General features: G+C 43.7%; 1 protein-coding gene across 5 annotated transcripts in view; it reads left to right on the forward strand.

Moving 5' to 3' along the window:
- The window catches only part of DENND1B (DENN domain containing 1B), a 270,360-nt gene that overhangs the window by 163,442 nt on the left and 80,633 nt on the right, over positions 1–26,285 (forward strand). For all 5 annotated transcript variants that reach the window (XM_069737361.1, XM_069737358.1, XM_069737357.1 and 2 more), the window contains 2 exons: positions 2,451–2,496; positions 6,381–6,482. In XM_069737361.1, coding sequence (XP_069593462.1) covers positions 2,451–2,496; positions 6,381–6,482 — 148 coding nt within the window. The remainder of the gene's footprint in view (positions 1–2,450; positions 2,497–6,380; positions 6,483–26,285) is intronic.

Here is a 26,285-nt window from a genome sequence, read left to right on the forward strand (position 1 = left end):
AATTTCTGCATTTCTGTTTTTGTTCAGTCAAGATGGGGTGCAGAGTGTACATTAATGAGAAAAAAATTAACTTTTTAAATTTACCAAATGGCTGCAATGAAACAAAGAGTGAAACATGTAAACGGGTCTGAATACTTTCCATACCCACTGTATATAGTATATATTTTCTGAAATGTCAAAAAAAAATTGTCTATTATACTCCATAATAAATAAAGGGCACACAAATACCAGGGATGTGGTAAATTAAGCAATATATGACCATAGTGTATGTAAGCTAACGTATGATGCCTGCCTTCCTCTCTCATAACTTTAGATGTAGATTTGCATATGGAATCATAATACACATTAGCCCTATAGGGCGTCCGTTAGTGAATTTCTCACTAGGAAACTAACAACTTCTCTGTACTCCTCCAAAAAATTAACAAAAACAAATTTTGTTGTCGCTGATCAATGTACTATTGCTCAGTAAATAAACCTTAATGTATGCAAAGTAAGATCGCAAGTGCACATCCAGCAGAAGTTTGACCCAAAGCCCTCCAAAATGCCTTCCTCCTTGTTTCGATTGATGGTGCGAGTGCACTGTTCATTCCGGGTGGTGCATGTGCATTAAGCACCTGATCGTGAGCTACTGCTCATCACCTGGGAACATATGGCACATTGGGATTTTTTTTCTACTCTGCTCAAATTTTTATTTTATTATTCTCTTTATTTCTCTTAGTTTTGATAGATTAGCTTGCCCCTTTCTGTATATATTTTGATGACTCAACTCTCTGTAATGTGCACAAATATGGAATATACAAACTTATGGCATAAAAGAGAAAGCAAGATTGCATGAGAACGACACACGAGGAACTTCTGAAGGTGACAAGACCTCTTTATGCTTCTGAGGCCTCATACACATCAATCGAATTATTAGCTTCACCATAAGATAATTGCTACAGTATTTCAGGGTGGTCTGTGACGTGCGGGTGGTCTGTTTTACCCACAGAAATTAATTTGTTGGTGCTGCGTCTTTGGTAATTACTCTTGCACAGAGAGGAATTGTTCTAAAGGATCCTGAAAGCTGTGGTGTTCTACAGAACTGTCTTGTATCTTCTCAAAGTGACTTAATTTGGACAGATCAACGTCTTAATAAGTTGGAATCGGCCTCTTTTTCGTGACTTATTCTCCCTCTAATTAAGTTTGGGACATTCCAGTGACCATTAGAAAATAAGATTTTGGTGGTGCCGTGTGAAGACACAACATGGTCTGTCTGTAAGCGCATAGAGGGGCCTTTACTGTCTTCTACAACGTCAAATGTTTTATTCCAGAACGCACAGTTATCAAAGGGAGCAGTGACTGTGTCTTCACTGCTGAAAGCTAAACCTTCTGATGTCCCTACGAAACTAAAAATAATGCCTATATTTACCAAGTGGCAAGCTAAATGCAAAGGTTCATCAGGCTCTATGGTTTGGAGATGACGCATTGATCTAGCTATATGCTATCTAATTTTTTCTTTCAATCAGCAGTTCTCCTTACAGAAGAGTTTCTCCTAAAACTCTTATGGTCCACTTCAACATTTGTGAGGTTTTTTTTCTAAGCTTTTTTTTATTTATTATTTGTCCTGTGGCATTCATTGTTGTTTTTGCACTAAATTCTTGAAAATGGCGCATGTGGTTCATGAATTTTATGCATCATCAAGAATGCTTTTTATTTTTTGTCTTTAACGTGTTTAGCAACCTCTTAGCTCAAAAAGTGGCATGTTTTGCTAAAGCGTAGCAAACATTTCAGACGTACATAATATCATTTCTGGGGTGGTGTAGGGATTGGAGTACATTTGCGCTAAACTTTTTGGACATTTTTTTTTTAAAATTGTAATTAATGAACCAGATGAAAACACCACCCGGAAACAAACCTAAAAAAAAATAAGCGAACAAATAGATAATTTCTGTTTTAAAAAAAAAAGCGCAAGTTAAGAAGCGAAGTAGGCAAAAGAAAATGAGACAAAGCACTAATGCAATAATGACTTGTAGTGAAAATGTAGAATTATTCAACTTACCGTATGTTGAAATCAATGAGCAACCATGAAATGTATGTTCTTACCGTATCCTCCATAGTGAGAAGAGTTCTCTCTTATGAATAATAAAGGAGAACCTGAAGCTTCTCCAAATTGTGTACATATTGGCAAGTCTTGGGTGGACAAGTTCTTTAAGTCACATATCCACTTACTAAACTAGATCGATTTTATTTTGTGATTATAAGTAATGCCCAAAAGGTAGACGACCAAGAGATTAGCATTTGTTGACTTCACTCCAAATCTGGTCTGATGTGCTCATACTTGTATACAGTAGATGATTATAAATACTTAGGTATTACCAGAAAATAATTTTCTGAATATAAATATCATGCGTCTACTTCTTATACCCCGTGGAGGAACGGTGTGACGAGCTTTATTTTTCTGTGTATTTCAGTGCCCCTATGCCTTATCTAATTGGAGTTCACTTCAGCCTCATAGAGGTAGGTTATCCTTTCATATTCTATGTTGTTACACAAAGCTGATTTTCTTATGAATATAAGTTAGTCCTTACTTACTCAAGGAGTCTTACATTGAAATGTTCATGTATTTATGTTGCAAAGATGCTCCTTTTTTTATTTGTTATGTTAGATCGGGTTCAGACCATGTTCCTGACTCAGTTGTGAGTTTCGTTGTGAAATTGTGAAAAATGGAATTCTGATGTGCCTCAGTGGAGCCATTGGCCCCGATTCATCAAGACCAGAGTTGTTTACTCCAGTGTTGATGAGGGACATGCTGAAGTTAGAGGCTACTGATTCATTAAGTGAAGCACGCCTTTTCATGAATCGGAAGCATCTGACAAGTGGCATACACCTCCATGTGTACCATGCCACAAATCATACTCCTGTCGGGGACTGAAGATTTGTGGCAAAATAAACGCAACTGCCTCTCCCCCAACACACCCCAGCTTCATCCACTTAAGTCACAAAATTTTAGCACCACAATTTTTCAAAGCTTTTTACATAAGAATTCTGAACGAAAACCTTTGATGTATGAGGCCCATAGACTTCATTTAGGGCAGAGGTCTCAAACTGCATTCCTCGAGGGCCGCAAACAGGTCATGTTTTCAGGATTTCCTTGTACTGCACAGGTGATAATTTAATCACCTGCACAGAATGATTCCAGCACCTTGTGCAATGCTAAGGAAATCTTGAAAACACGCATGGTCTGAGGCCCTCGAGGAAAGCAGTTTGAGACCCCTGATTTAGGCAAACTACATCCAAAACATGCAACTTTGGACTCATTATGACTTTTTTCCCCAGCTGGTTTCCATCTTTTATGCAGGACACACTAGTAACAGATGTGCGCAGATTAACATTTAATTTTTTGTAATGCAATTCAATAAATGGTTCAAGATCCTTTTTAGTACAATTTAGAACATGAAAATTCCTCTAAAGATTCGTATTTTTAGATCTAGAGCACCAATAAGGCTGTGTACACAAGGTACGTTTTTGGTGCGTTTTCTCCTCGCAGAATTGGCGCCGAAAAGCTAGGGAATCTTATTGTCAGCAAAGTCAGTGAGAATCCTGAAGTGCTGTGCACACAAGTATTTTCACTTTCAGGATTTACTGAGCGTTTAATTCTGCAACATGTCAATTCTTCTAGCATTTTTGCCACGTTTTTCATCCATTGACGTCGATTGAGTCAGTGAAATACAAAGCAAAAACAGAGGTATAAAAATGTTTGCGAATTTGCTGAGTTTTTGTTTGCGTTTTCACAGACTTATTATGGTGTTTCCCACGCTGCCATCTGTGCGACAGCGTGAGAAACACTGGCGGCGGTGATCAGCGGTAAGATCGTCAAAGCACTGCGGTTTCACGCTGTCAGATGTCAGTGTGACCCTGCAGCTGTGATTTTGACTCCCAGCCAAAAGCTTACTGCCAGTCATAGGCAGATAAGAGACTACTACTGTCGTCAGATAGCCAATAAGAAGAACAAAGATCCTCCCAAAGCTATATAATAAATAATTATTTTTATTCAATTACCAATGTACTTTAAAAATATAATAATGACATAGAACACAGGAGATGGCAACACTTACGGTACAGAAAATGAAAGACACTGTGCAAGCGAATAAAGTCAATATATAGAGATATTATTAGATATAAGGTGCATAAATAAATAGGTAAACACCTAATGCAAGCAATATCTTATAGAGCAGCAGCTAATAATAGGTGACATGTATCATACCAGACATCTTGTGAAAACCATGTACTACATAAGATACAGATTATTCCCAAAGAGTGCCGAGTGCTTAAAATGTAGAAATAATACAGGATGATGCTGGAAGGTGTCCCTAACCTGAACTGCAGCTAATAAGGGACGGATATCAAAAAATAAAGCTATAATAGCATCAATCCGAACTTTAAGTCCGCAGACAGGCCAGGGAGGTTATTGCTTACAAAAATGACATTATCTATGGTACAAAAATCAGGGTTACCAGTAGATGTATTTACCCAGAGTTGGACTTGCCACAGTGGACCCCTTTGTGAACCTCACGCTCGTCACTGCCACCAAGTATCAAGGTGCGCTCTGAGTTCTGCCAGTGGGCGTATGTGCCCACAATCTGGAATAGCAGCAGTTTGGATGCAGCTCACCTGCTCTGCATCCAAACAGCTCCTTTCTTCAATACAAGCACAGTGGATGGGGTTTATAGAAATGCCATGCCCACTGTGCTTCTATTTGACGCTGCATAAACTCAACCGCAGTGCGGGTTTACAATTTTCACAGTAGAATGTATTGGATGCGGTAAATCACACATGTGGATTTAACTGTGTGATTGAACTATGCTGCGTCCAAAGCGCTGCTATTTCCTGATCGTGGGCACGTACCCTTGTTGTTTGGTTACAGCCTATGTAGGCTCATTCTGTGAACGCTCCTAAATAGGCTGGTGACAACGCGAGACATCGCTTTAACCCCTGGATTACCTGCGAACCTGGGGTGAGCATTTTGGGTTAATTTACATGTTTAAAGAATGTGTCTGTTTTATTTAAAAGAAAGTGGGTTTTTTTGGGGTGAGTGTTTATTTAACTCTTTACTTACAGGTTTAGTAATGAGGATGTCTGGCTGACACCTCTTCATTAGTAAATCTAGGACTGAGGGTCAGTGACGCCTAATCCCATTACCCCAATGCCACTGCACCAGGGCATCTGGGAGATCCTGGGCTAAGTGCCAGAATTGACGCTTCAGATATGAAGTGCCATTTCTGGGGCAGCAGAGTGCTGGTATTTTTTGCCTGGGATGGGGCAAATAAGCATGAAAATGAAGGGGTTGAACAAGGTAATGACACCACAAATTTTTTTTTATCTTTATTTAGCTCCAAAAAGTATTGATTGCTGTACAAAAATGCATCAAAACCCCTTGTATTTTCTGTTGTGTTTTTGTGCCAACAAATTTTACTTGAGATGCAGAAAAATTGCAGAAATTTCTGCAATCAAATACTCAACGTGCGCACATCGCCCAAAACGTCTCACCTGTGTGTTCCTTTTTTATCCTTGTGCTCTCGGCAACAGCTCTGTGCCCAAATACTCAATGAGCAACAGTCTCATTCAGTGCAGGAAATCCCCGCGTCATGTAAATCACTAGTTCAGTAGTCAAATGATTAATATAATGGTCCGGTAAGCACATAATTTTCATATTGTTGGCAACACTTCCCCTGTTTACATACAGAAGTGATTTTTAGGTCCCCATTAACGATGGGATGAGATGATGAGATAGCATTTTTTAGTTTGTATTATTTACTGCTGTTTTCTTGTACATTCCCACTTATAATGTCATATATATATAGAGGAGCTGTATTTTTAGGCTCCTCTGCCAGTGATATCCATTTTAGCTGGCATTGGCAATGCAGCATGGAAGCTTTCCACCAGCTGTATATTACACAGAAGAGAAAATGGTTGACCACATACTTAATGCAAATGCACAAGGATTATGAACTAAAATCCTTTTCCTACAAGACCATGTTTGATGTTGGCTCTATACTGAGGTCTTGTCTGATTTATTAAACATAAGCGCCTTAATATCTGTTATATTGTAGTTAGGATATGTGCTCATAGAAATATGCTACAAAATTTAGCTTTAGAAAATAGGAAAAAAATGAACAGTATACTGGGACTGGTTTCTTTTTCAATAGCAAAGCCTGTGATTAAAAATATTGATCTATGAAAATCTTAATAAAAATTGCGGTAATGGTGAGACCACATGGAGCTTCTGGCTGCATGGCGTAAGCTGGGCGGGGTTATAGTCCCGCAGCAGCTGCACCATGTGGTCTCACCCTAATACTTTATTATCGTTTTTTCATCCTATACTGTTAATGTCTTTTTTTCAGAGGGTGAGAAGTAGATCTCTGGATGATGTGGTATTATTAAATGTGGACACAAATTCATTGGAAACTCCTTTTAACGACCTAACAGCTCTGCCGAGTGATGTGGTAAGTGTTTCTGTAACCAGTAGGTCGTTGTAAGGAAACTCTGCTGTCATGGCGTTTGTCTGTGTTCTATAGGCCTCATATTCACTGTTACAGGATGGTTTCTACATTGCAGCAACTAGTGACTATTATTTTCTAACACCAGAAATGTAACTGACAAGTAAGCCTAGCTCATTATAGGAATGGATTTTTTTTCATAGTTTAACCTAACTAATTACATAAATAAACGTGAGGATTTCCATTGTAGCCTGATCATCGTTGGTTTCCCATAAAGGTTCCATTAGATTATGTCAGGATTGCTATTTTCACAGTCTCTTTTCAACTATTGTATCGTGAATACTTTCCAGTTGTCCAAATTTTGGACAGACAATGTCCAAAATTTGGCCTTTGTGGGGTCATTGCTTGTATGTTCCATGTTTTGTACCAAGATAAATTATCTCCTGCCTAAAGGATGTGATAACTTGCAGATCGCTGGTGGTCACATCGATGAGTCTCCCTACTGACCCCGAGAACAAGGCTCAGCAGTTCACCATCTACATGCCATGACAGTTCAGCATGCTCACTCTACTCATTGTCTATGGGACTGCTAGTGATGTGGAGACGGTAGGACACACATGCTCGACTGCTGCTTTATTTAGATGGGGAACTGCAGAACTCCGTTCTCAGGATTGGTTGGGATCCCAACATATGGATCCCCAGCCATCATCAAGTTGTCCTCTATCCTATGAATAAGCTTGTTCTCCTGGTACAAACCCTTTAATGTCGATTTCTGTAGTTTAACCAGCTTTAATAGTAACCACAGGGAGTTTTCACACAGCTGTCAGTTGCTCCACATCCCTCTGGCTTACTACTCCTGCATTTCTGCTGTTTAGATCATTGCTTCTGAAACTATGAGGCATTAGTGAGGCACAACAAGGGAGGCAGGTTTGACAGGAGAGAACATGCTGCCCCGGCCTTCCTTTGGTTGAACCAACATTTGGTTTATCATCCTGACTTCTTTTGTACTCATTTTTAATGTTTTACTGGGTTCAGGGGACAAATAAAACATAAATGAAGGTACTTTTTAAAAATGTTGGTATGTACAAAGTAGTGGAGGTAAATTGGTTGACGGACCTGAATGTTTCACACAACTCTGCGCTCCTCCCCATGCACACTGCCCTCCGAGAGAAGCAGCGTAAGAAGCTGCTACGTAGACACCGACATCTGATTTGTGCTGTGCAGTCTTATATTCCACTGTACTGGAAACTATCAGATCCCCTCCAGTGGGCTTATGGCTGTAGAAACGAGGAATATTGTGCAGATGAAGGAGTGCAGCCCCCATTAGGGATGGTGCAGACAAGTATGTTTATTCTGACTCTCATCTCATCCTGTGTGTTTGGGATGGATCTCAGCGCTGAGCTCTGTAGTTACATTTTCCCTGGTCGTTTCAATGGAGGGTTTTAGGAAAAAAATGGCATGTACTGTGCCAAATTGTGAGACACGAAAAAAAAAACATATTAAAGCTGGTAAAGGCCGAGTAGAAACTGTACTGTGACATCACTGTGTGCATTATTCATGATGATCCAATAGTTATTATTTGTATCTGTGTATTTTTATCTTCATGCAGATATCCGTTTTTTTTAACCTGTAACCATGATTTAACTTTACTTATAATACCTGTACTATGTGTATCTGTGTGTTACCCATATTTACCATATCTGTATTGTTACATCACTGTTTATTATACCTTTACGGTGACATCAAGGTGTCTCATACCTGTACGGCGACATCGCACTGTCTTATACCTGTACGGTGACATCACTGTGTCTCATATCTGTACAGCGACATCGCACTGTCTTATACCTGTACGGTGACATGACACTGTCTTATACCTGTACGGTGACATCACACTGACTTATACCTGTACGGTGACATCACACGGTCTTACACCTGTACGGTGATATCACACTGTCTTATACCTGTACGGTGACATCACACTGTCTTATACCTGTACGGTGACATCACACTGTCTTATACCTGTACGGTGACATCACACTGTCTTATACCTGTACGGTGACATCACACTGTCATACCTGTACGGTGACATCACACGGTCTTACACCTGTACGGTGATATCACACTGTCTTATACCTGTCCAGTGACATCACACTGTCTTATACCTGTACGGTGACATCACACTGTCTTATACCTTTACGGTGACATCACTGTGTCGTATACCTGTACGGTGACATCACACTGTCTTATACCTGTCCAGTGACATCACTGTGTCGTATACCTGTACGGTGACATCACACTGTCTTATACCTGTCCAGTGACATCACTGTGTCGTATACCTGTACGATGACATCACACTGTCTTATACCTGTCCAGTGACATCACTGTGTCGTATACCTGTACGGTGATATCACACTCTTATACCTGTCCAGTGACATCACTGTGTCGTATACCTGTACGGTGATATCACACTGTCTTATACTTGTCCAGTGACATCGCTGTGTCTTATACCTGTCCGGTGACATCACACTGTCTTATACCTGTACGGTGACATCACACGGTCTTACACCTGTACGGTGACATCACACGGTCTTACACCTGTACGGTGACATCACACGGTCTTATACCTGTACGGTGACATCGCTGTGTCTTATACCTGTACGGTGACATCACACGGTCTTACACCTGTACGGTGACATCACACGGTCTTATACCTGTACGGTGACATCGCTGTGTCTTATACCTGTACGGTGACATCACACGGTCTTATACCTGTACGGTGACATCACACGGTCTTACACCTGTACGGTGATATCACACTGTCTTATACCTGTACGGTGATATCACACTGTCTTATACCTGTCCAGTAACATCACTGTGTCGTATACCTTTACGGTGACATCACACGGTCTTATACCTGTACGGTGACATCACACTGTCTTATACCTGTACGGTGACATCACACTGTCTTATACCTGTACGGTGACATCACACTGTCTTATACCTGTACGGTGACATCACACTGTCTTATACCTTTACGGTGACATCACACTGTCTTATACCTGTACGGTGACATCACACTATCTTATACCTGTACGGTGACATCACACTGTCTTATACCTGTCCAGTGACATCACTGTGTCTTATACCTGTACGGTGACATCACACTGTCTTATACCTGTCCAGTGACATCACTGTGTCTTATACCTGTACGGTGACATCACACTGTCTTATACCTGTACGGTGACATCACTGTGTCTTATACCTTTACGGTGACATCACTGTGTCTCATACCTGTACGGCGACATCGCACTGTCTTATACTTGTCTAGTGACATCGCTGTGTCTTATACCTGTACGGTGATATCACACTGTCTTATATTTGTCCAGTGACATCGCTGTGTCTTATACCTGTACGGTGATATCACACTGTCTTATACCTGTACGGTGACATCACTGTGTCGTATACCTGTACGGTGATATCACACTGTCTTATACTTGTTTAGTGACATCGCTGTGTCTTATACCTGTACGGTGATATCACACTGTCTTATACTTGTCCAGTGACATCGCTGTGTCTTATACCTGTACGGTGATATCACACTGTCTTATACCTGTACGGTGACATCACTGTGTCGTATACCTGTACGGTGACATCACACTGTCTTATACCTGTACGGTGACATCACACTGTCTTATACCTGTACGGTGACATCACTGTGTCGTATACCTGTACGGTGATATCACACTGTCTTATACTTGTTTAGTGACATCGCTGTGTCTTATACCTGTCCGGTGACATCACACTGTCTTATACCTGTACGGTGACATCACTGTGTCGTATACCTGTACGGTGATATCACACTGTCTTATACTTGTTTAGTGACATCGCTGTGTCTTATACCTGTCCGGTGACATCACACTGTCTTATACCTGTACGGTGACATCACTGTGTCGTATACCTGTACGGTGATATCACACTGTCTTATACTTGTTTAGTGACATCGCTGTGTCTTATACCTGTCCGGTGACATCACACTGTCTTATACCTGTACGGTGACATCACTGTGTCGTATACCTGTACGGTGATATCACACTGTCTTATACTTGTTTAGTGACATCGCTGTGTCTTATACCTGTACGGTGATATCACACTGTCTTATACTTGTCCAGTGACATCGCTGTGTCTTATACCTGTACGGTGATATCGCACTGTCTTATACTTGTCCAGTGACATCGCTGTGTCTTATACCTGTACGGTGACATCACTGTGTCGTATACCTGTACGGTGATATCACACTGTCTTATACTTGTTTAGTGACATCGCTGTGTCTTATACCTGTCCGGTGACATCACACTGTCTTATACCTGTACGGTGACATCACTGTGTCGTATACCTGTACGGTGATATCACACTGTCTTATACTTGTTTAGTGACATCGCTGTGTCTTATACCTGTACGGTGATATCACACTGTCTTATACTTGTCCAGTGACATCGCTGTGTCTTATACCTGTACGGTGATATCACACTGTCTTATACTTGTCCAGTGACATCGCTGTGTCTTATACCTGTACGGTGATATCACACTGTCTTATACCTGTACGGTGATATCACACTGTCGTATACCTGTCCAGTGATATCACTGTGTCGTATACCTGTACGGTGACATCACAGTCTCTTATACCTTCACTGTGTTTATTACCCCAGTGATTGTAATTGAGAACTGTTGTCTGGGATAAAGTTCCTTTACTGTGTACAGTAGGATATTGCCCTTACTATAAATTGCATTTACACTTTTGGAATAATGCTATTATTAATTGCTAAAATACGGAGCACGATCATTTATTCCAAACGAGCAGGCTTGTTTTTTTTTTATTTGCACACAGTTTTGTTTGCCCCTGTGATTTTTCACCTCAGATTTGTTAGATCATGGCCACAGTAGTGAAAATACTGGCTCATCTATGGCGCTAACAAGAGATCAGAATGCAGCGGGACGAGAGAATACAGAATCGCTCCCAGTGTAATTACACCTGTCATCAGAAAACACACAGTGTCCGTATATTTCTACAAATAGTATTGTATTAAAACCACAAAGGCTTTTCTCAGTTCTTGTCCCTGGACGCTTCTTCCTCCCTCACTGGATAGTAACTTGGATACAACCTCATGTGAGGATGAAGAATGTCTGTGTGGCAGATAAAGGGACACACGCAGTACGCAATGTGTCAGTGTGTGTGCGATACACGCAGTATACAATGTGTCAGTGTGTGTGCGATACACGCAGTACGCAATGTGTCAGTGTGTGTGTGATACACGTAGTATGCAATGTGTCAGTGTGTGTGCGATACACGCAGTATACAATGTGTCAGTGTGTGTGCGATACACGCAGTATACAATGTGTCAGTGTGTGTGCGATACACGCAGTATACAATGTGTCAGTGTGTGTGCGATACACGCAGTATACAATGTGTCAGTGTGTGCGATACACGCAGTATACAATGTGTCAGTGTGTGTGCGATACACGCAGTATACAATGTGTCAGTGTGTGTGCGATACACGCAGTATACAATGTGTCAGTGTGTGTGCGATACACGCAGTATGCAATGTGTCAGTGTGTGTGCGATACACGCAGTATACAATGTGTCAGTGTGTGTGCGATACACGCAGTATACAATGTGTCAGTGTGTGTGCGATACACGCAGTATACAATGTGTCAGTGTGTGTGCGATACACGCAGTATACAATGTGTCAGTGTGTGTGCGATACACGCAGTACGCAATGTGTCAGTGTGTGCGATACACGCAGTATACAATGTGTCAGTGTGTGTGCGATACACACAGTACACAATGTGTCAGTGTGTGTGCGATACACGCAGTACGCAATGTGTCAGTGTGTGTGCGATACACACAGTATACAATGTGTCAGTGTGTGTGCGATACACACAGTATACAATGTGTCAGTGTGTGTGCGATACACGCAGTATACAATGTGTCAGTGTGTGTGCGATACACGCAGTACGCAATGTGTCAGTGTGTGTGTGATACACACAGTATACAATGTGTCAGTGTGTGTGCGATACACGCAGTATGCAATGTGTCAGTGTGTGTGCGATACACGCAGTATGCAATGTGTCAGTGTGTGTGCGATACCCGCAGTATACAATGTGTCAGTGTGTGTGCGATACACGCAGTATGCAATGTGTCAGTGTGTGTGCGATACACGCAGTATGCAATGTGTCAGTGTGTGTGCGATACACGCAGTATACAATGTGTCAGTGTGTGTGCGATACACACAGTATGCAATGTGTCAGTGTGTGTGCGATACCCGCAGTATACAATGTGTCAGTGTGTGTGCGATACACGCAGTATGCAATGTGTCAGTGTGTGTGCGATACACGCAGTATACAATGTGTCAGTGTGTGTGCGATACACGCAGTATACAATGTGTCAGTGTGTGCGATACACGCAGTATACAATCTGTCAGTGTGTGTGCGCGATACACGCAGTATACAATGTGTCAGTGTGTTTGGGGTATATGTGAGATTATTGATAAATTCAACGCATCCCTCCCTGGTACCCAGCCACACAAAGAATATGTCATCGATATATCGATGCCAATTCCGGACCTGGTTTTTAAAAATCGTGGATGGGTACACAAACATCTCCTCCCACCAACCTAAGATGTTTGCATAGGTCGGTGCGCACTACGCCCCCATTGCCACTCCTGACGTCTGTAAATAAAATGTCCTGTCAAATAAGAAAAAATTGTGATGAAGTACGAATCTGAGTAAATCAAGGAGGAAGGAGTCATGTCCCCGGTCTGTGTGTGTATTTTTATCCAAGAAGAAGGTTACCGCATTCAGACCATCCCTGTGTTCTATGTTAGAGTACAGGGACTCTACATCACAAGTGACCAAGTGGAATCGCTTCGGCAGCTCTATCTGTCCGCACACTTCTATAAAGTGCGCCGAATCCCTGATAAATGAGGGCAGGGCAGTGACAATTGGTTGAAAGAAAACATCTAGATACTCACTTGCCTGCTCACATATGCTGCCGATGCTGGAGACAATCGGTCTTCCAGGCAGTCTCCTCTCATCTTTATGTATCTTCGGCAACATATAAAATGTTGCCGTGACCGGATGTTCCACCCACAAGTATCTTTTCTCCTGAGGTGAGATAATACCCAGGCGCTGTGTCCTGCAAAGTAAGGCGTCAAATTTAGATGCACAAATATACGTGGGGGCAGATGGTAACTTTTGATAACCCTTAGTGTTATTGAGCTGTCTGTTAGACTCAATCAGATATGCGTCCACAGACCACAACACCACGTTGCCCCCTTTATCTGCCTCTTTAATGATGAACTCTTTGTTGTTTTGTAAGTTCCGCAGTGCTCATTTTTCCTGATAGCTAAGGTTACAAGGTATACTCAACTTAGCTGGCATGGCCAGGATGTCTTGTTTTACCAACTCAAAAAATATTTTGATGGCGGGCACCAATGAAAACGAGGGTGTTTTAATAGATTTATTTCTCCCTGGGAATCTTCTCCTAGTACATCCGGATTCATTCTCCTCCAATAAGGCTAACAAATCCTGGAAGGTTTGGCGCTCATCCAGAGGCATAGATTGCAGAATGTCCAGTTTTTTATAGATGACCTGGAATGTGAGATTCCTACAAAACAAATAGAGGTCTTTGACCAACGTAAATTTGTCAGCCCCATGCGTGGGAACAAAAGCCAAACCCCTCTCCAGGACTGCCAATTCTACATTAGTGTGCGATACACGCAGTATACAATGTGTCAGTGTGTGTGCGATACATGCAGTATACAATGTGTCAGTGTGTGTGCGATACACGCAGTATACAATGTGTCAGTGTGTGTGCGATACACGCAGTATACAATGTGTCAGTGTGTGTGCGATACACGCAGTATACAATGTGTCAGTGTGTATGCGATACACGCAGTATACAATGTGTCAGTGTGTGTGCGATACATGCAGTATACAATGTGTCAGTGTGTGTGCGATACACGCAGTATACAATGTGTCAGTGTGTGTGCGATACACGCAGTATACAATGTGTCAGTGTGTGTGCGATACACGCAGTATACAATGTGTCAGTGTGTGTGCGATACACGCAGTATACAATGTGTCAGTGTGTGTGCGATACACGCAGTATACAATGTGTCTGTGTGTGCGATACACGCAGTATACAATGTGTCAGTGTGTGTGTGATACACGCAGTATACAATGTGTCAGTGTGTGTGCGATACACGCAGTATACAATGTGTCAGTGTGTGCGATACACGCAGTATACAATGTGTCAGTGTGTGTGTGCGATACATGCAGTATACAATGTGTCAGTGTGTGTGCGATACACGCAGTGTACAATGTGTCCGTGTGTGTGCGATACACACAGTATACAATGTGTCAGTGTGTGTGCGATACACGCAGTATACAATGTGTCTGTGTGTGCGATACACGCAGCATACAATGTGTCAGTGTGTGTGATACACGCAGTATACAATGTGTCAGTGTGTGTGATACACGCAGTATACAATGTGTTGTGAAATCCGCTCTTGGGCTCCCTCCGGTGGTTGTAAGTGGCACTTTTGTGAGTTCTGCTCTTGGGCTCCCTCTTGTGGTTTCAAGTTGTATGGCTGCTCCTTGGAGTTAGCTGTCATCAGCTGCCTCCACTTATCGTCTCTTCTGATCGGCTATTTAAGCCTGGCTCTTTCTTCAGCCGGTGCCACTTGTAAATGGTTCCTGATTGGATTCACATCTCTTTGGATTTCCCTGTTATCCTGACCAGTTCAGCAAAGCTAAGTTTTTGCTTGCGCTTTTCTGTTCACAGATTATGGACTTATCCGTTCGGTGCTTTCTATGTTTGTCCAGCGTTATCCGTATGAATTAATTCTGTCTTGCTGGAAGCTCTGGGAAGCAGATTTACCCTCCACACCTTTAGTCAGGTGTGGAGATTTTTTTGTAAACTCTGCGTGGATTTTTGTAGTGTTTTATACTGACCGCACAGTATTCCATCCTGTCCTATCTATCAAGCTAGACTGGCCTCCTGTGCTCATCCTGGTTTCATTCTGTGTATGTCTTTTTCCTCTCCACTCACAGTCATTATTTGTGGGAGGCTAATCTATTCTTTGGGGATTTTCTCTGAGGCAAGATAGTTTTCCTGCTTCTGTCTTTAGGGGTAGTTAGCTTATAGGCTGTGACGAGATGCCTGGGGAGAGTTAGGAGCATTCCACGACTACTTCTAGTGTTGTGTTGAGCTTAGGGACTGCGGTCAGTACAGTTACCACTTCCCTCAGAGCTCGTTCCATGTTGCTCCTAGACCACCGCATCATAACAGTACAAGTGGCCAAAAATGAATTAAATGCATCTCAAAAGAAGGAAAAAAAAGTTCTGAACCATTTTTTTTTTCTGTGCTCTGGTTTGTCTTTTTTTTTCCTCTTGATATCTGGGTGGTTCAGGATATATGCTTTGGCATGGATGTTCAGGGGTTTTTTTTCTCGTGTGGATCAACATGCTGCAAGAGTACAGAGTATCCAGGACTATGTTGTCCAGACTCCGGCTTTAGAGCCTAGAATTCCTACTCCTGATTTGTTTTTTGGGGACAGATCCAAGTTTTTGAACTTCAAAAATAACTGCAGATTGTTTTTTGCTTTGAAACCCCGTTCTTCTGGTGATCCCATTCAGCAAGTAAAAATCATCATATCCTTGCTGCGTGGTGACCCTCAAGACTGGGCTTTTTCTCTTGAAACAGGGGATCCGGCATTATTGAATGTTGATGCATTTTTTCAAGCGCTCGGATTATTGTATGACGAACCAAATTCTGTGGATCATGCAGAAAAAAACCCTGTTGGCTTTGTGTCAAGGTCAGGAAGCGGCAGAGTTATACTGCCAGAAATTTAGAAAATGGTCTGTGCTCACTAAATGGAATGAAGAGGCTCTGGCTGCTATTTTCAGAAAAGGTCTTTCTGAAGCCCTTAAAGATGTTATGGTGGGCTTTCCTACGCCTGCCGGTTTGAGCGAATCTATGTCTCTAGCCATTCAGATCGCTCGGCGTCTGCGCGAGCGCAAAGCTGTGCACCATATGGCAGTATCCTCTGAGCAGAGTCCAGAACCTATGCAATGTGATAGGATTTTGACTAGAACAGAACGGCAGGAATTCAGACGTCAGAATAGGCTGTGTTTTTACTGTGGTGATTCTGCTCATGTTATCTCTGATTGCCCTAAGCGTACTAAGAGTACCGTTACACTATACGATTTACCAACGATCACAACCAGCGATACGACCTGGCCGTGATCGTTGGTAAGTCATTGTGTGGTCGCTGGAGAGCTGTCACACAGACAGCTCTCCAGCGACCAACGATGCCGAGGTCCCCGGGTAACCATGGTAAACATCGGGTTACTAAGTGCAGGGCCGCGCTTAGTAACCCGATGTTTATCCTTGTTACCATCGTAAATGTAAAAAAAAAAAAACAGTACATACTTACATTCCGGTGTCCGTCAGGTCCCTTGCCGTCTTCTTCCCGCACTGACTGACTGCCGGCCGTAAAGTGAAAGCACAGCGCGCTGTGCTCTGCTTTCACTTTACGGCCGGCAGTCAGTCAGTGCGGGAAGCAGACGACAAGGGACCTGACGGACACCGGAATGTAAGTATGTACTGTTTGTTTGTTTTTTTAAATTTACGATGGTAACCAGGATAAAGATCGGGTTACTAAGCGTGGCCCTGCGCTTAGTAACCCGATGTTTAAACTGGTTACAAGCGAACGCATCGCTGGATCGGTGTCACACACACCGATCCAGCGATGTCAGCGGGAGATCCAGCGATGAAAGAATGTTCCAAACGATCTGCTACGACGTACGATTCTCAGCAGGGTTCCTGATCGCTGCTGCGTGTCAAACACAGCGATATCGTATGGATATCGCTGGAACGTCACGAATCGTACCGTCGTAGCGACAAAAGTGCCACTGTGAGACGGTACCCTAAGAGAGTCGCTAGGTCTGTTACCATTAGTACTATACAGCCTAAATTTCTCTTATCTGTGACCCTGATTTGCTCATTGTCGTCCTTTTCTGTCATGGCATTTGTGGATTCAGGCGTTGCCCTGAACTTAATGGACTTAGAATTCGCCAGGCACTGTGGTTTTTCCTTGCAGCCTTTGCAGAGCCCTATTCCTTTGAGGGGTATTGATGCTACACCCTTGGCCAAGGATAAACCTCAGTACTGGACACAGATGACTATGTACATGGCTCCAGCACATCAGGAAGATTGCCGTTTTCTGGTGTTGCATAACCTGCATGATGTTGTTGTACTGGGTTTTCCATGGTTACAGGAACATAATCCGGTACTGGATTGGAAAACTATGTCGGTGACTAGTTGGGGTTGTCAAGGGGTACATAGTGACGTTCCTTTGATGTCAATTTCCTCTTCCCCCTCTTCTGAGGTCCCTGAGTTTTTGTCGGATTTCCAGGATGTATTTGATGAGCCCAAGTCCAGTTCCCTTCCTCCGCACAGGGACTGTGATTGTGCTATTAACTTGATTCCTGGTTGCAAGTTCCCTAAGTGCCGACTTTTCAATCTGTCTGTGCCAGAGCATGCCGCCATGCAGAGTTATGTTAAGAAGTCTTTAGAGAAGGGGCATATTCGGCCCTCTTTGTTACCATTGGGAGCGGGTTTCTTTTTTGTTGCTAAGAAGGATGGCTCCTTGAGACCCTGTATTGATTATCGTCTTCTTAATAAGATCACGGTCAAATTCCAATACCCCTTACCTTTGCTTACTGATTTGTTTGCTCAGATTAAGGGGGCTAGTTGGTTTACTAAGATTGACCTCCGAGGGGCATATAATCTTGTTCGTATTAAACAGGGTGACGAATGGAAAACTGCATTTAATACGCCCGAAGGCCATTTGGAATATCTTGTGATGCCATTTGGGCTCTCTAATGCTCCATCTGTGTTCCAGTCTTTCATGCATGATATTTTCCGCAATTATCTTGATAAATTCATGGTCGTATATTTGGATGATATTTTGATTTTTTTCCGATGATTGGGAGTCTCATGTGAAGCAGGTCAGGATGGTGTTCCAGATCCTTCGTGATAATGCTTTGTTTGTGAAGGGGTCTAAGTGCCTATTCGGAGTTCAGAAGGTCTCTTTTTTGGGTTTTATTTTTTCTCCCTCGTCTATAGAAATGTATCCTGTTAAGGTCCAAGCTATTCATGACTGGATCCAACCCACATCTGTGAAGGGCCTTCAAAAATTTTTGGGCTTTGCTAATTTCTATCGCCGTTTCATTGCCAACTTTTCCAGTGTGGTTAAGCCCCTTACTGATTTGACGAAGAAAGGCGCTGATGTGACGAATTGGTCCTCTGAGGCTGTTGAGGCCTTTCAGGAGCTTAAACGCCGATTTACTTCTGCCCCTGTGTTGCGACAGCCGGATGTTTCTCTTCCTTTTCAGGTTGAGGTCGACGCTTCTGAGATTGGGGCAGGGGCTGTTTTGTCTCAGAGGGAGTCTGATGGTTCTTTGATGAAACCGTGTGCTTTTTTTTCCAGAAAGTTTTCGCCTGCGGAACGCAATTATGTTGTCGGCAATCGGGAGTTGTTGGCTATGAAGTGGGCGTTTGAGGAGTGTCGACATTGGCTTGAGGGAGCTAAACACCGCGTTGTGGTCCTGACCGATCATAAGAATCTGATTTACCTCGAGTCGGCCAAGCGGCTGAATCCTAGACAGGCTGGATGGTCCCTGTTTTTCTCCCGTTTTGATTTTGTGGTCTCGTATCCTCCGGGATCTAAGAATGTTAAGGCTGATGCCCTCTCTAGGAGTTTTTCGCCTGATTCCCCTGGAGTCCTTGAGCCGGTTGGCATTCTTAAGGAGGGGGTGATTCTTTCTGCTATCTCCCCTGATTTGCAGCGGGTGCTTCAGGAATTTCAGGCTGATATGCCTGACCGCTGTCCAGTGGGGAAGCTGTTTGTTCCTGATAGATGGACAAGTAAGGTTATTTCTGAGGTTCATTGTTCAGTGTTGGCTGGTCATCCTGGGATTTTTGGTACCAGAGATTTGGTTGCTAGGTCCTTTTGGTGGCCTTCCTTGTCGCGCGATGTGCGTGCTTTTGTGCATTACTGTGGGACTTGCGCCCGGGCCAAGCCTTGCTGTTCCCGCGCTAGTGGGTTGCTTTTGCCTTTGCCGGTCCCTGAGAGGCCCTGGACGCATATTTCCATGGATTTTATTTCGGATCTTCCTGTTTCCCAGAAGATGTCTGTTATCTGGGTTGTTTGTGACCGGTTCTCTAAAATGGTCCATCTGGTACCTTTGCCTAAGTTGCCTTCCTCCTCAGATCTGGTTCCATTATTTTTTCAGCATGTGGTTCGTTTGCATGGCATTCCGGAGAATATTGTCTCTGACAGAGGTTCTCAGTTTGTCTCTAGATTTTGGCGGGCCTTTTGTGCTAGGATGGGCATTGATTTGTCTTTTTCTTCGGCGTTTCATCCTCAGACTAATGGCCAAACTGAGCGAACTAATCAGACCTTGGATACCTATTTGAGATGCTTTGTGTCTGCTGATCAGGATGATTGGGTGTCTTTCTTGCCGTTGGCCGAGTTTGCCCTTAATAATCGGGCTAGTTCGGCTACTTTGGTTTCACCTTTCTTTTGTAATTTTGGTTTTCATCCTCGTTTTTCTTCTGGGCAGGTTGAGCCTTCTGATTGTCCTGGTGTTGATTCTGTGGTGGACAGGCTGCAGCAGATTTGGACTCATGTGGTGGACAATTTGACGTTGTCTCAGGAAAGGGCTCAACGTTTTGCTAACCGCCGTCGGTGTGTTGGTCCCCGGCTTCGTGTGGGGGATTTGGTTTGGTTGTCTTCTCGTCATGTTCCTATGAAGGTTTCTTCCCCTAAGTTTAAGCCTCGGTTTATTGGTCCTTATAAAATTTCTGAAATTATTAATCCGGTGTCTTTTCGTTTGGCTCTTCCAGCCTCTTTTGCCACTCATAATGTTTTCCATAGATCTTTGTTGCGGAGATATGTGGTGCCCGTTGTTCCCTCTGTTGACCCTCCTGCCCCGGTGTTGGTTGAGGGAGAGTTGGAATATGAGGTTGAGAAGATTTTGGATTCTCGTTTTTCGAGGCGGAGGCTTCAGTATCTTGTCAAGTGGAAGGGTTATGGCTAGGAGGATAATTCTTGGGTTGTTGCCTCCGATGTCCATGCCACCGATTTGGTTCGTGCTTTACATTTGGCTCGTCCTGATCGGCCTGGGGGCTTTGGTGAGGGTTCGGTGACCCCTCCTCAAGGGGGGGGGGGTACTGTTGTGAATTCCGCTCTTGGGCTCCCTCTGGTGGTTGTAAGTGGCATTTTTGTGAGTTCTGCTCTTGGGCTCCCTCTTGTGGTTTCAAGTGGTATGGCTGCTCCTTGGAGTTAGCTGTCTTCAGCTGCCTCCACTTATCGTCTCTTCTGCTCGGCTATTTAGGCCTGGCTGTTGCTTCAGCCAGTGCCACTTGTAAATGGTTCCTGGTTGGATTCACATCTCTTTGGATTTCCCTGTTATCCTGACCAGTTCAGCAAAGCTAAGTTTTTGCTTGCGCTTTTCTGTTCACAGATTGTGGACTTATCCGTTCGGTGCTTTCTATGTTTGTCCAGCGTTATCAGTATGAATTAATTCTGTCTCGCTGGAAGCTCTGGGAAGCAGATTTACCCTCCACACCTTTAGTCAGGTGTGGAGATTTTTTTGTAAACTCTGCGTGGATTTTTGTAGTGTTTTTATACTGACCGCACAGTATTCCATCCTGTCCTATCTATCTAGCTAGACTGGCCTCCTGTGCTCATCCTGGTTTCATTCTGTGTATGTCTTTTTCCTCTCCACTCACAGTCATTATTTGTGGGGGGCTAATCTATCCTTTGGGGATTTTCTCTGAGGCAAGATAGTTTTCCTGCTTCTGTCTTTAGGGGTAGTTAGCTCTTAGGCTGTGACGAGATGCCTAGGGAGAGTTAGGAGCATTCCACGGCTACTTCTAGTGTTGTGTTAGCTTAGGGACTGCGGTCAGTACAGTTACCACTTCCCTCAGAGCTCGTTCCATGTTGCTCCTAGACCACCGCATCATAACAACAATGTGTCAGTGTGTGTGTGATACACGCAGTATACAATGTGTCAGTGTGTGTGCGATACACGCAGTATACAATGTGTCAGTGTGTGTGCGATGCACGCAGTATACAATGTGTCAGTGTGTGCGATACACGCAGTATACAATGTGTCAGTGTGTGTGCGATACACGCAGTATACAATGTCAGTGTGTGATACACGCAGTATACAATGTGTCAGTGTGTGTGCGATACACGCAGTATACAATGTGTCAGTGTGTGCGATACACGCAGTATACAATGTGTCAGTGTGTGCGATACACGCAGTATGCAATGTGTCAGTGTGTGTGCGATACACGCAGTATACAATGTGTCAGTGTGTGTGCGATACACGCAGTATGCAATGTGTCAGTGTGTGCGATACACGCAGTATACAATGTGTCAGTGTGTGTGCGATACACGCAGTATACAATGTGTCAGTGTGTGTGCGATACACGCAGTATACAATGTGTCAGTGTGTGTGCGATACACGCAGTATACAATGTGTCAGTGTGTGTGCGATACACGCAGTATGCAATGTGTCAGTGTGTGCGATACACGCAGTATACAATGTGTCAGTGTGTGTGCGATACACGCAGTATGCAATGTGTCAGTGTGTGTGCGATACACGCAGTATACAATGTGTCAGTGTGTGTGCGATACACGCAGTATGCAATGTGTCAGTGTGTGCGATACACGCAGTATGCAATGTGTCAGTGTGTGTGCGATACACGCAGTATACAATGTGTCAGTGTGTGATACACGCAGTATACAATGTGTCAGTGTGTGTGCGATACACGCAGTATACAATGTGTCAGTGTGTGTGCGATACACGCAGTATACAATGTGTCAGTGTGTGCGATACACGCAGTATACAATGTGTCAGTGTGTGTGCGATACACGCAGTATACAATGTGTCAGTGTGTGCGATACACGCAGTATGCAATGTGTCAGTGTGTGTGCGATACACGTAGTATACAATGTGTCAGTGTGTGCAATACACGCAGTATACAATTTGTCAGTGTGTGCAATACACGCAGTATACAATGTGTCAGTGTGTGCGATACACGCAGTATACAATGTGTCAGTGTGTGCGATACACGCAGTATACAATGTGTCAGTGTGTGCGATACACGCAGTATGCAATGTGTCAGTGTGTGTGCGATACACGTAGTATACAATGTGTCAGTGTGTGCAATACACGCAGTATACAATTTGTCAGTGTGTGCGATACACGCAGTATACAATGTGTCAGTGTGTGCGATACACGCAGTATACAATGTGTCAGTGTGTGTGCGATACAAGCAGTATGCAATGTGTGTGCATTATCAGCCATCAGGACCCACGCTGGCCGTAAACAGAGTATGTGTGCATTGTATGTGTTTAATTCAAAGTTCATAAATAGACATTTTCCAATTAAGGTGACTTATTGTATATTTAAATGGGGTCTGTTTGATTCTAGAAATATTTAAAGAGGATTTAAATGGATTTTTCAACTTTAAAATATAAATAGAAACATCAGCAGATGTGACATCATAGCAAAATCTACTATATAATTGTCTAAAGGTCACTTCCGGCTTTCTGTCTGCCCTTCTGTCTGTCACGGATATTCATTGGTCGCGGCCTCTGTCTGTCATGGAATCCAAGTCGCTGATTGGTCTCGCCAGCTGCCTGTCATGGCTGCCACGACCAATCAGCAACGGCCACAGTCCGAATAGTCAGTCAGCGCAGTCAGCGCCTGGTGCCCACTCCATGCTACCCGCAGTCACCGCTCACACAGAGTTAATGCCAGCGGTAACGGACCGCGTTATGCCGCGGGTAACTCACTCCGTTACTGCCGCTATTAACCCTGTGCGACCAAGTTTTTACTATTGATGCTGCCTATGCAGCGTCAATAGTAAAAACATCTAATGTTAAAAATAATTTAAAAAAATAAAAGATCATTAAATACTCACCTTTCGCGACGCTCCTGTGACCGCTCCATGCAAGCGGCAGGTTCCGGTGCCAAGGATGGTATGGGAGAAGGACCTGCCATGACGTCACGGTCATGTGACTGCGACGTCATCACAGACCCTGCGCGCCTGCGCAAGAAGGACCTGCCATGACGTCACGGTCATGTGACCGCGACGTCATCACAGGTCCTGCGCGAGAAGGACCTGCCATGACGTCACAGTCATGTGACCAAACTACAAGGGGCCCTCGGAAGGTGAGTGTATGTTTATTTTTTATTTTTTAACCTGTGACATACGTGGCTGGGCAATATACTACGTGACTTCCCAATATACTACGTGGCTCTGCTGTATACTACGTCGCTGTGCAATATACTACGTGGCTCTGTGCTGTATACTACGTCGCTGTGCAATATACTACGTGGCTCTGTGCTCTATACTACGTCACTGGGCAATATACTACATCACTGGGCAATATACTACGTGACTGGCCAATATACTACGTCACTGGGCAATGTACTACGTCACTGGGCAATATACTACGTGTCTGGGAATATACTAAGTGACTGGGCAATATACTACGTGACTGGGCAATATACTACATGGCTGGGCAATATTCTACGTGGCTGGGCAATATACTACGTGACTGGGCAATATACTACGTGGCTGGGCAATATACTACGTGGCTGGGCAATATACTACGTGACTGGACAATATACTACGTGGTTGGGCAATATACTACGTGGCTGGGCAATATACTACGTGGGCTGTGCAATATACTACGTGACTGGGCAATATTCTACGTGGCTGGGCAATATACTACGTGGCTCTGCTGTATACTACGTCGCTGTGCAATATACTACGTGGCTCTGTGCTCTATACTACGTCACTGGGCAATATACTACATCACTGGGCAATATACTGCGTGACTGGCCAATATACTACGTCAGTGGGCAATGTACTACGTCACTGGGCAATGTACTACGTCACTGGGCAATGTACTACGTCACTGGGCAATATACTACGTGTCTGGGCAATATACTAAGTGACTGGGCAATATACTACATGGCTGGGCAATATTCTACGTGGCTGGGCAATATTCTACGTGGCTGGGCAATATACTACGTGGCTGAGCAATATTCTACGTGGCTGGGCAATATACTACGTGACTGGGCAATATACTACGTGGCTGGGCAATATACTACGTGGCTGGGCAATATACTACGTGACTGGACAATATACTACGTGGTTGGGCAATATACTACGTGGCTGGGCAATATACTACGTGGGCTGTGCAATATACTACGTGACTGGGCAATATTCTACGTGGCTGGGCAATATACTACGTGGCTCTGCTGTATACTACGTCGCTGTGCAATATACTACGTGGCTCTGTGCTCTATACTACGTCACTGGGCAATATACTACATCACTGGGCAATATACTGCGTGACTGGCCAATATACTACGTCAGTGGGCAATGTACTACGTCACTGGGCAATGTACTACGTCACTGGGCAATATACTACGTGTCTGGGCAATATACTAAGTGACTGGGCAATATACTACATGGCTGGGCAATATTCTACGTGGCTGGGCAATATTCTACGTGGCTGGGCAATATACTACGTGGCTGGGCAATATACTATGTGGCTGGGCAATATACTACGTGGCTGAGCAATATTCTACGTGGCTGGGCAATATACTACGTGACTGGACAATATACTACGTGGCTGGGCAATATACTACGTGGCTGGGCAATATACTACGTGACTGGACAATATACTACGTGGTTGGGCAATATACTACGTGACTGGGCAATATACTACGTGGGCTGTGCAATATACTACGTGACTGGGCAATATACTACGTGGCTGGGCAATATACTACGTGGCTGGGCAATATACTACATGGCTGGGCAATATTCTACGTGGCTGTGCAATATACTACGTGACTGGGCAATATACTACGTGGCTGGGCAATATACTACGTGGCTGGGCAATATACTACGTGACTGGACAATATACTACGTGGTTGGGCAATATACTACGTGGCTGTGCAATATACTACGTGACTGGGCAATATTCTACGTGGCTGGGCAATATACTACGTGGCTGGGCAATATACTACGTGGCTCTGCTGTATACTACGTCGCTGTGCAATATACTACGTGGCTCTGTGCTGTATACTACGTCGCTGTGCAATATACTACGTGGCTCTGTGTTCTATACTACGTCACTGGGCAATATACTACATCACTGGGCAATATACTGCGTGACTGGCCAATGTACTACGTCACTGGGCAATGTACTACGTCACTGGGCAATGTACTACGTCACTGGGCAATATACTACGTGTCTGGGCAATATACTAAGTGACTGGGCAATATACTACATGGCTGGGCAATATTCTACGTGGCTGGGCAGTATACTACGTGGCTGGGCAATATACTACGTGACTGGGCAATATACTACATGGCTGGGCAATATTCTACGTGGCTGGGCAATATACTACGTGGCTGGGCAATATACTACGTAGTTGGGCAATATACTACGTGGCTGGGCAATATACTACGTGGGCTGTGCAATATACTACGTGACTGGGCAATATACTACTTGGCTGGGCAATATACTACGTGACTGGGCAATATACTACGTGGCTGGGCAATATACTACGTAGCTGGGCAATATACTACGTGGGCTGGGCAATATACTACGTGACTGGGCAATATACTACGTGGCTGGGCAATAT

This window comes from Ranitomeya imitator, chromosome 8, assembly GCF_032444005.1.
Source record: "Ranitomeya imitator isolate aRanImi1 chromosome 8, aRanImi1.pri, whole genome shotgun sequence".
Taxonomy (NCBI): domain Eukaryota; kingdom Metazoa; phylum Chordata; class Amphibia; order Anura; family Dendrobatidae; genus Ranitomeya; species Ranitomeya imitator.